We start from the raw sequence: 12,376 nt of genomic DNA on the forward strand, positions 1-12,376 counted from the left end.
AATGTTTTTTGTGTTGTTATAGTCATTATTAATGAGATTGTTTAATAGGAGTTTAAACTTTTTTTTCTTTTTGTATGTGGGTATACTATTTTTATCTTCAATGTGAAAATAACAATAATAATTATTATTATTAAAATATTTATATATTAAAAAAAGTTAACTTTTACTATCTTTGAAAAAAATGATCAAATTCATGTTATTATTAATAATGAATTTATTTTTTTATTTATTTTTTTTTAACAAAGAAAAAAATTAATTTTAATTTTAATTTAAAATTTATTAATAATATATTTGTATATTTTTCAAAAATAACAGATATCATATTGGTGTTTATTTTTTGTATAAATTAATATAAAATATATAGTTTGTAAGTTAATTAATTGTACAAAAATAGAGCTTTGGTTCTTTATGCTAACACCTTATTATAGTATTTAGACAATTGGAAAAAAAAAAAAAAAAGGAAAAAAAAAAAAAAAAAAAACAAACCAAAAACAAGCATTTTACAACTATTGGTAAGTTTTATCCTTATTTTTGAGCCACAACATTTTAGTTTTACTAATAATTGTATTTCTTTTGTTATTAGGTTTTATAAAAAAAAAAACAAATAAATTTTAATTAATTTTTAAAGATTAAAAATGAAGTTAAAATTTATCGTGTTTTTTTTATTTATTTTTTTAACAAAAGTTTTATCAAATGAATTAAAAGATATAAACAAACAAATAGATATAAAAAATGATTTCAATAAAAGTCATATATCGCAATTAGATTTTTCACAAGTTTTTGCACCAGGGTTATATGCTATCCCATGGACAGATACAAGTATACCAACAGTTACATTGGAATCAACAACAAATTCAGGGTTTTATATGGGAAATGTAATAGTACAAGGAAAACAATTCAACGATAGTTTTTTATCAAATCTTTTAAATCATAAAGATTTAATGGTATTGACCCATACATCAGGCGCTGCATGTTGTAAAAATGTAACATCCGAGTTCAAATTTATATTTCCTTTGCCAACAGATAAGTTTTGTTTATTAATAGCTTCAATCGATGAAGCTGATTTAATTTCAATTTCTGCAACAAAATTACACACAAATAATTTAAATGGAATTGGAAAAAGAATAGTCCCAATGAATATGAAGAAAGAATGGGTAAATTTTGCTCAAGGTACTTTATCACACAATCATTATAATGGCACTTCGAATGTAAATAAAAAAGGGCACATAAAAAAATCAGAAAGACCCAATATAAACTTCTCTTCAAATAATAATAAAGTTTTAATTACAAGTATGAAAAACCCAAAATATATAAATTACCAAATATTAGCACCTCTCAATGAAGTTTCAACAATCGATATATCATTTTCAACACTTGCTGATTCTCAATATGTCTTTTATTCTATTTTCCAATGCCCTAAGCCTGATCCCAACCATATACCAATTTGTGAATGTTGTGATCATCATAATGAAACAAATTCTAGCGAACATAATAGCAGTGGTGGTCATAGTTCAAGTGGTTCAATATCATCATCAAATGGTTCAGGTAATGACTCATCCAGTGAGTCAAACCATAGCTCTATTGAAAATAGTTCATCAAATAGCAATAGTAATAGTAGTGATTCAAATAATTCTTCAAATAATAGCTCTAGTAATGGATCATCACACAATTCTAGTAGTGGATCAAATTCAAACAACAGCAATAGTAAAAATAATAATAGTAGTGATTCAAATAGTTCTTCAAATAATAGTTCTAGTACTGGATCATCTGATCAAAGTTCTAGCAGAAATGGTTCTAATAGCAAATCAAGTGCCAGTAGCGATACAAATAGTTCGAGCAGTGGTAATACAAGTTCCAATGAACCACATTCTAGTGGCAGCAACTCCTCGAATAATTCCAGTAATGGATCATCAAACTCAAGTAATAATTCAAATAACTCCAATAGTAATTCATCAAACTCAAGTAACAGTTCAAACAGTTCTGGTAGTAATGGTTCAAGCTCTAATAATAGTTCTGGTTCAAGTGGATCCAATAATAACTCGAGTGGTTCTAAATCAAGTTCTGGTAATGAATCAACTTCAAGTGTTAATAGCTCAGAATCAAATTCTAGTAATTCAGGATCAAGTTCAAGTAATGAATCAAACTCAAATGGTAGCTCAAGTGAGTCTGGTTCCAATAGCAATAGTTCATCTAAAGGATCAAGTAATGGGTCAAGCTCTAATAGTAGCTCAAGTGAGTCTGGTTCCGGTAGCAATAGTTCATCTAAAGGATCTAGAAATGGCTCAAACTCTAGTGGAAGCTTCAGTTCATCTAGTGAATCAAGCAATGGATCAAACTCAAATAGTAACACCAGCTCAAGTGAGTCTGGTTCCAGTGGTAGTAATGGATCAAACTCTAATAGTAGTAGCTCCATCTCAAGTGAATCTAGTTCCAATGAATCGAGCAATGGATCAAGTAACTCAACTGGTAGTAGCTCCAACTCAAGTGGATCAGGTTCAAATGGAAGCAACTCATCAGGTTCTAACGGAGGTGACTCATCCAGTATATCTAGTAATGGATCAAACTCTAATAGTAGTAACTCCATATCAAGTGAATCTAGTTCCAATCAGTCTAGTAATGGATCAAATAGCTCAAATGGTAGTGCCAACTCAAGTGGATCAAGTTCTAATGGAAGCAACTCATCCAGTAATGGATCAAACTCTAATAGTAGTAACTCCATCTCAAGTGAATCTAGTTCCAATGAGTCTAGCAATGGATCAAATAGCTCAACTGGTGGTAGTACCAACTCAAGTGGATCAGGTTCAAATGGAAGCAACTCATCTAGTAACTCTAGTAATGGATCAAATTCCAGTGGTAATAGCACCGGCTCAAGTCAGTCTGGTTCCAGTGGTAGTAATGGATCAAACTCTAATAATAGTAACTCCATATCAAGTGAGTCTGGTTCCAGTGGTAGTAATGGATCAAACTCTAATAGTAGTAACTCCATCTCAAGTGAATCTAGTTCCAATGAGTCTAGCAATGGATCAAATAGCTCAACTGGTGGTAGTACCAACTCAAGTGGATCAGGTTCAAATGGAAGCAACTCATCTAGTAACTCTAGTAATGGATCAAATTCCAGTGGTAATAGCTCTGAATCAAAATCTAGTAGTAATTCAAAATCAGATTCCAGTAATACTAACTCAAGTGAATCTGGTAATAGTTCATCAAATAACTCAAGTAGCAATTCGAATAGTTCCAATGAATCAAATGGAAATGGTTCTTCAAATCAAAGTTCTAATGGGTCAAGTAATAGTTCTAATAGCATGGGTAGTAGTTCTTCGGAAACCAATAGTTCCACAGGATCATCAAGCCATAACTCAAATCAAAGTTCAAGTCAAGGTTCTTCACAGAGTGAAAACACATCCTATAGTACTACCGAAGGTCCTTCAACAGGAAAAACTACAACAGACCACTCATCAATTGGGTTTACAACTGGTTTTTCATCAATTGGGTTAACAATAGGAGGTCTCACAACAAGTAACACTATTGGAGCTTCTGTGGGTCAGTCAGTCGGAGGTCTTACCGCTGTAACCTCAATTACAGGTTTAACTACAGGGCTATCAAATGGAAATTCAATAAGTCAATCTATTGGTGGATATACAACTTCAAATACAGTCGATGGTGGTCAATCAGTAGCAGGTGTAACAACTTCAAATTCTATAGGTTTAACATCATTAAATTCATTGGGTCAATCAATTGGTGGATTAACTACCTCAAATTCGATTGTTGGATTGACAACTGGACTAACTACTTCTAGCTCAATTGCAACGGGTCAATCAACAACTGGTGTAACAGCTGGATTAACTACTTCTAGCTCAATTGCAACAGGTCAATCAACAACTGGTGTTACAGCTGGACTATCTACTTCTAGCTCAATTGCGACAGGTCAATCAACAACTGGATTAACAACTTCAATTGCTACAGGTCAATCAACAACTGGATTAACTACTTCTAGCTCAATTGCTACAGGTCAATCAACAACTGGCGTGACAGCTGGATTAACTACTGCTAGCTCAATTGCGACAGGTCAATCAACAACTGGTGTTACAGCTGGATTAACTACTTCTAGCTCAATTGCGACAGGTCAATCAACAATTGGTGTAACAGCTGGATTAACTACTTCTAGCTCAATTGCAACGGGTCAATCAACAACTGGTGTAACAGCTGGATTAACTACTTCTAGCTCAATTGCAACAGGTCAATCAACAATTGGTTTAACAGCTGGATTAACTACTGCGAGCTCAATTGCAACAGGTCAATCAACAACTGGATTAACAACTTCAAGTACAATAGTAACAGGTCAAAGTGTTGGTGTATTAACTACAACTGGTGCATCAATTGGTTTCATTTCAGGTGCAAACTCTGTAGCAGGTTTAACCACTGCTAACACAATCGATGGTGGTCAATCAATAGCAGGTGTAACGACTTCAAATACATTAGGTTTAACATCATTAAATTCATTGGGTCAATCAATTGGTGGATTAACTACCTCAAATTCGATTGTTGGATTGACAACTGGACTAACTACTTCTAGCTCAATTTCCACGAGTCAATCTACAACTGGTGTAACAGCTGGATTAACTACCGCAAGCTCAATTGCTACAGGTCAATCAACAATTGGTGTAACAGCTGGACTAACTACTTCTAACTCAATTGCCACGAGTCAATCAACAACTGGTCTAACAGCTGGACTTACTACTGCTAGCTCAATTGCAACGGGTCAATCAACAACTGGATTAACAACTTCTAGCTCAATCGAAACGGGTCAATCAACAACTGGTGTAACAGCTGGATTAACTACTGCAAGCTCAATTGCAACGGGTCAATCAACAATTGGTGTTACAGCTGGATTAACTACTTCTAGCTCGATTGCGACAGGTCAATCAACAACTGGTGTTACAGCTGGACTAACTACTGCTAGCTCCATTGCAACAGGTCAATCAACAACTGGATTAACAACTTCTAGCTCAATTGCTACAGGTCAATCAACAACTGGACTAACTACTGCTAGCTCAATTGCAACAGATCAATCAACAACTGGTGTAACAGCTGGATTAACTACTTCTAGCTCAATTGCGACAGGTCAATCAACAACTGGATTAACAACTTCAAGTACAATAGTAACTGGTCAAAGTGTTGGTGTATTAACTACAACTGGTGCATCAATTGGTTTCATTTCAGGTGCAAACTCTGTAGCAGGGTTAACCACTGCTAACACAATCGATGGTGGTCAATCAATAGCAGGTGTAACGACTTCAAATACATTAGGTTTAACATCATTAAATTCACTAGGCCAATCAATTGGTGGATTAACAACTGCAAATTCAATAGCTGACATAACAACAAGTAAAACAACTGGAATAACTGCTAGTTCCATTGCATCTGGTCAATCGACAGCTGGTTTAACAACTGCAAATACAATTGTAACAGGTCAAAGTATAGGTGGATTAACTACAACTGGTGCATCAAGTGGTTTCATTTCAGGTGCAAATTCCGTTGCAGGTTTAACCACTGCAAATACAATCGGAGGTGGTCAATCAGTAGCAGGTGTTACAACTTCAAATACATTAGGTTTAACATCATTAAATTCAATAGGTCAATCAGTTGGTGGATTAACAACTGCAAACTCCATTGGTGGATTAACAACTGGATTAACTACTGCTAGCTCAATTGCAACAGGCCAATCGATTACAGGATTAACAACTGCAAATACAATTGTTACTGGTCAAAGCGTAGGTGGATTAACTACAACTAGTGTATCAATTGGTTTCATTTCAGGTGCAAACTCTGTTGCAGGATTAACCACTGCAAATACAATTGGAGGTGGTCAATCAGTAGCAGGTGTAACGACTTCAAATACATTAGGTTTAACATCATTAAATTCACTAGGTCAATCAGTTGGTGGATTAACTACTGCATCAAATTCAATTGTTGGTTTAACAACTGGTTTAACTACAGTTAGTTCCATTGCATCTGGTCAATCAACAACTGGTTTATCAACTTCAAATACAATTGTAACTGGTCAAAGTGTTGGTGGATTAGCTACAACTAGTGCATCAAGTGGTTTTATTTCAGGTGCAAACTCTGTTGCAGGTTTAACAACAGCATCTACAATTGGAGGTGGTCAATCAGTAGCAGGTGTAACAACATCGAATACACTAGGTTTAACATCATTAAATTCACTAGGTCAATCAGTTGGTGGATTAACCACTGCAAATTCGATTGTTGGGTTAACAACTGGATTAACTACTGATAGCTCAATTGCAACAGGCCAGTCAATAACTGGATTATCAACTGCAAATACAATTGTAACAGGTCAAAGCGTAGGTGGATTAACTACAACTGGTGCATCAAGTGGTTTCATTTCAGGTGCAAACTCTGTAGCAGGTTTAACCACTGCAAATACAATCGGAGGTGGCCAATCAGTAGCAGGTGTAACAACATCGAATACACTAGGTTTAACATCATTAAATTCGATAGGTCAATCAATTGGTGGATTAACTACTGCAAATTCAATAGCTGGTATTACTACAAGTAAAACCACTGGAATAACTGATGGTTCAATTGCAACAAGTCAATCAATAACTGGTTTAACAACTGCAAATACAATCGTAACTGGTCAAAGTGTAGGTGGTTTTACTACTGCAAATACCTTGGGATTAACATCATTAAATTCAATAGGTCAATCAGTTGGTGGACTAACTACTTCAAATTCTATTGGTGGATTAACAACTGGATTAACTACAGCAAGTTCAATTGCCACAGGTCAATCAATAACTGGTTTATCAACTTCAAATACAATTGTAACAGGTCAAAGCGTAGGTGGATTAACTACAACTGGTGCATCAAGTGGTTTCATTTCAGGTGCAAACTCTGTAGCAGGATTAACCACTGCAAATACAATTGGAGGTGGTCAAACAGTAGCAGGTGTAACAACTTCGAATACATTAGGTTTAACATCACTAAATTCGCTAGGTCAATCAGTTGGTGGATTAACAACTGCAAACTCCATTGGTGGATTAACAACTGGATTAACTACTGCTAGCTCAATTGCAACAGGCCAATCAATAACTGGTTTAACAACTGCAAATACAATTGGAGGAGGTCAATCAATAGCTGGATTAACAACTTCTAATACATTAGGTTTAACATCATTAAATTCAATAGGTCAATCAGTTGGTGGATTAACTACTTCAAATTCTATTGGTGGATTAACAACTGGATTAACTACTGCAAGTTCAATTGCAACAGGCCAATCAATAACTGGATTAACTACTGCAAATACAATTGTAACTGGTCAAAGCATAGGTGGATTAACCACAACCACAAATGGTCCATCGAGTGGTTTCATTTCAGGTGCAAATTCTGTAGCAGGTTTAACCACTGCAAATACAATTGGAGGTGGTCAATCAGTAGCAGGTGTAACAACTTCAACAGGAGTAACTTCATTAAATTCACTAGGACAATCAATTGGTGGATTAACTACTGCAAATTCAATAGCTGATATTACAACAAGTAAAACAACTGGTATTGTCACTGCTGGATCAATTGCCACAGGCCAATCAATAACTGGTTTATCAACTGCAAATACAATTGTAACTGGTCAAAGTGTTGGTGGATTAACTACAACTGGTGCATCAAGTGGTTTCATTTCAGGTGCCAACTCTGTAGCAGGATTAACAACAGCAGCTACAATCGGAGGTGGTCAATCAGTAGCAGGTGTAACAACTTCAAATACATTAGGTTTAACATCATTAAATTCACTAGGCCAATCAGTTGGTGGATTTACTACTTCAAATTCAATTGTTGGCTTAACAACTGGTTTAACAACTGCTAGTTCAATTGCTTCTGGCCAATCAATAACTGGTTTAACAACTGCAAATACAATTGTAACTGGTCAAAGTGTTGGTGGATTAACCACAAATGGTGCATCAAGTGGTTTCATTTCAGGTGCAAACTCTGTAGCAGGTTTAACAACTGCAAATACAATCGGTGGTGGTCAATCAGTAGCAGGTGTAACAACTTCAATAGGAATAACATCATTAAATTCACTAGGTCAATCAGTTGGTGGATTAACCACTGCAAACTCGATTGCTGATATAACAACAAGTAAAACAACTGGTATTGTCACTGCTGGATCAATTGCCACAGGTCAATCAATAACTGGATTATCAACCTCAAATACAATTGTAACAGGTCAAAGTGTTGGTGGATTAACTACAACCGGAGCATCAAGTGGTTTTATTTCAGGTGCAAACTCTGTAGCAGGATTAACCACTGCAAATACAATTGGAGGTGGTCAATCAGTAGCAGGTGTAACAACTTCAACAGGAGTAACATCATTAAATTCACTAGGTCAATCAGTTGGTGGATTAACTACTGCAAATTCAATAGCTGATATTACAACAAGTAAAACAACTGGTATTGTTACTGCTGGATCTATTGCCACAGGTCAATCAATAACTGGATTATCAACTTCAAATACAATTGTAACTGGCCAAAGTGTAGGTGGATTAACTACAACTGGTTCATCGAGTGGTTTCATTTCAGGTGCAAACTCTGTAGCAGGTTTAACCACTGCAAATACAATCGGAGGTGGTCAATCAGTAGCAGGTGTAACAACTTCAACAGGAGTAACATCATTAAATTCACTAGGACAATCAATTGGTGGATTAACCACTGCAAATACAATCGGAGGTGGTCAATCAGTAGCAGGTGTAACAACTTCAACAGAAATAACATCATTAAATTCACTAGGCCAATCAGTTGGTGGATTAACAACTGCAAACTCAATAGCTGATATAACAACAAGTAAAACAACTGGACTAACTGCTAGTTCCATTGCCACAGGTCAATCAATAACAGGCTTAACAACTGCAAATACAATAGTAACTGGCCAAAGTGTAGGTGGATTAACTACAACTGGTTCATTGAGTGGCTTCATTTCAGGTGCAAACTCTGTAGCAGGGTTAACAACTGCAAATACAATTGGAGGTGGTCAATCAGTAGCAGGTGTAACAACTTCAAATACATTAGGTTTAATTTCAGGTGCAAACTCTGTAGCAGGGTTAACCACTGCAAATACAATCGGAGGTGGTCAATCAGTAGCGGGTGTAACAACTTCAATTGGGTTGACATCATTAAACTCATTAGGCCAATCAGTTGGTGGATTAACCACTTCAAATTCAATAGCTGATATTACAACAAGTAAAACAACTGGATTAACTGCTGGATCAATTGCCACAGGTCCATCAATAACTGGTTTATCAACTGCAAATACAATAGTAACTGGTCAAAGTGTAGGTGGATTAACTACAACTGGTTCATCGAGTGGCTTCATTTCAGGTGCAAACTCTGTAGCAGGGTTAACCACTGCAAATACAATCGGTGGTGGTCAATCAGTAGCAGGTGTAACAACTTCAAATACATTAGGTTTAACATCATTAAATTCGCTAGGTCAATCAGTTGGTGGATTAACTACTGCAAATTCAATAGCTGATATAACAACAAGTAAAACAACTGGAGTAACAGCTAGTTCCATTGCATCTAGTCAATCGATAACTGGTTTAACAACTGCAAATACAATTGTAACAGGTCAAAGTGTAGGTGGATTAACTACAACTGGTGCATCGAGTGGCTTCATTTCAGGTGCAAACTCTGTAGCAGGTTTAACAACAGCAAATACAATCGGAGGTGGTCAATCAGTAGCAGGTGTAACAACTTCAATTGGTTTAACATCATTAAATTCGCTAGGACAATCAGTTGGTGGATTAACAACTGCAAACTCAATAGCTGACATAACAACAAGTAAAACAACTGGATTAACTGCTAGTTCCATTGCATCTGGTCAATCAATAACTGGTTTAACTACTGCAAATACAATTGTAACTGGCCAAAGTGTTGGTGGATTAACTACAACTGGTGCATCGAGTGGCTTCATTTCAGGTGCAAACTCTGTAGCAGGTTTAACCACTGCAAATACAATCGGTGGTGGTCAATCAGTAGCAGGTGTAACAACTTCAATTGGTTTAACATCATTAAATTCATTAGGCCAATCAGTTGGTGGATTAACCACTTCAAATTCAATAGCTGATATTACAACAAGTAAAACAACTGGTATTGTAACTGCTGGATCAATTGCCACAGGTCCATCAATAACTGGTTTATCAACTTCAAATACAATTGTAACTGGTCAAAGTGTTGGTGGATTAACTACAACCGGAGCATCAAGTGGTTTCATTTCAGGTGCAAACTCTGTAGCAGGGTTAACCACTGCAAATACAATCGGTGGTGGTCAATCAGTAGCAGGTGTAACAACCTCAAATTCAATTGGATTAACATCATTGAATACAATAGGTCAATCTGTTGGGGGTCTTACAACTGCTTCAACCAGTCAATCATCAATAGGTTTAACAACTGCATCAACTACCCAATCATCAATCGGTGTAACAACTGCCTCAACTAGTCAATCATCACTCGGTGTAACAACTGCATCAGCTAGTCAATCATCAATTGGTGTATCAACTGCTTCAACTAGCCAATCAACAATTGGTGTATCAACCACATCAACAGGACAGAGTGTAGGTGGTTACTCCACATCAAGTGGAATCCTATCAGGATACTTTGGTTCATTAACTTCCTCTAAAACCTCAACAAGTACAACAACAGGATCAGCTGGTGGATCCACCTCAAACTTTTTATCAGGAGTTATTTCTGGTTTAACAACTTCAAAAACAACCGGCTTAACTAGTTTTATGGGTATTAGCTTCGAACAGGTTGATATAGATAAACCAAAAGAAATAAATCAAATATCAATTAAAAAATCAGAACAATCTCCAGCTTTTATAAAAGATACTAATGAAAAAGAAATAGAAAATGAAAACTATGGTATAAATAATGTCGAACAATTAAATAATAATAATAATAATAATAATAATAATAATAATAATAATAATAATAATAATATAAATGAAATATAGATATAATTATCTATAATAAAAAATATAGAAAAGATTAAAGAAAACCATATTTAATTTAAAGAATGTGATAAAAACGAAAAATGACGAAATATAATTTATTTACAAAACAATTAAAATATAAATAAAATAAAAATAGTATTTTTATTAAAAAACATTATGCTTTTCTTTATTTTTATAAGTAATTTGTATATTCTGGTTTCTCTTCCCATAATTCATTTTGACCATCAATATATTTTCTTTTCAATAAAGATAATTGTTTATTTGTTAGGTTTTCTACAGTTGGTATATTAATAAAATAGAATGGTTTACCTTTAGAAAAATGATTTTAAAATATTAGTATTAGATATTTTTTTAAAGTTATGTCTTTAAAGACCTACCCAATTTATTTATCTCACTTAATCCATGAGTATGAATACCACAATCTCCACAAAAATAGTGATGAGTTTCTTTATTTCCAAACTGATAAAGTTTCAAAGACTCTTTTCCTTCAATAATTTCGAAACTATCTAAATCAAATACTCTTACTTCCCAAAATCTAGCTTGCCAACAGTAAGCTTTTTTTTTGAAATTACATTGATTTAATAATTTTTTTTTTTCTGTAATAATATATTTATTCTTTTACTTACAACAATTACAAATTACCGTTGTAGTATTATCAATAATATCCTCAATTTTAAATCTATATTTGATCTTTTTGCAATGACATGAACCAAAATACTCTGCCATTCTTAAAAACTTTTTTATTATCAACAAAAATAAAAAATTAAATTAGTTTTTAAAAAAAATTTTATAATTTTTAAAATTTTGTGTTCCAAAAAATTGATGAAATTTTTAATTTTTTTTTCCCAAAGTATAATCTCTTTAATATCTTTAAAAGTAATAATAAAGTTAAATTAATTCCATGTTATTTATAAATAATTGAATATCTATTATATTTTTCAAAATCAACTTTCTTTTTTTTAAATATATAATTTGGTTGGAATTTCAATAATTTTATCAAAATTGAAATTATTATTAGATTTGTAAATTTTGGCAAAATAAAAAAATAATCACCACAAATTTAAAAGATAAGATTATAGGTTTTGATTTTTGAATATCTATTATATTTTTTAAAAGTGATTTCTTTAAAAAGATTATCTATAGATTTATCTAAAATAATTAATCAATCATTTTTTTTTCTTTTTTTTTTTTTAAAAAAAATAAATTTGAAATTTTTTTTTTTTTTTGTTGTTATTTTTAGCCAAAAAATTTATAATAATATTGGAGTATTGGGGTTGTGCGAAGTGTGAAAAGAAAATAAAAAAACTGTTTTTTTTTCTTTTAAAAAATATTTGTGATTTTAGTTTGTCACATATATA

At 33.7% G+C, this 12,376-nt stretch overlaps 2 protein-coding genes across 2 annotated transcripts; one reads left to right on the plus strand and one right to left on the minus strand.

The window, feature by feature from the left end:
* Positions 1-10,333: 10,333 nt before the first annotated feature.
* Positions 10,334-11,164, plus strand: DICPUDRAFT_91657 (uncharacterized protein). Its single transcript, XM_003286092.1, has one exon. The coding sequence runs from the start codon at positions 10,794-10,796 to the stop codon at positions 11,016-11,018; it is 225 nt and encodes a 74-aa protein (XP_003286140.1). The 5' UTR covers positions 10,334-10,793; the 3' UTR covers positions 11,019-11,164.
* Positions 11,165-11,190: 26 nt separating this feature from the next.
* On the minus strand, positions 11,191-12,129 carry DICPUDRAFT_54069 (uncharacterized protein; the record flags this gene model as incomplete). The annotated part of the gene is made up of 3 exons (XM_003286109.1): positions 11,645-12,129; positions 11,396-11,572; positions 11,191-11,327 (listed from the first exon to the last, which is right to left on the minus strand). Exons 1-3 carry the CDS (start codon positions 11,742-11,744, stop codon positions 11,191-11,193), a joined length of 414 nt encoding a protein of 137 aa, XP_003286157.1. The 5' UTR covers positions 11,745-12,129.
* Between the last annotated feature and the right edge of the window lie 247 nt (positions 12,130-12,376).

The sequence above is a fragment of the Dictyostelium purpureum genome (genome assembly GCF_000190715.1).
Source record: "Dictyostelium purpureum unplaced genomic scaffold DICPUscaffold_62, whole genome shotgun sequence".
Taxonomy (NCBI): Eukaryota; Evosea; class Eumycetozoa; order Dictyosteliales; family Dictyosteliaceae; genus Dictyostelium; species Dictyostelium purpureum.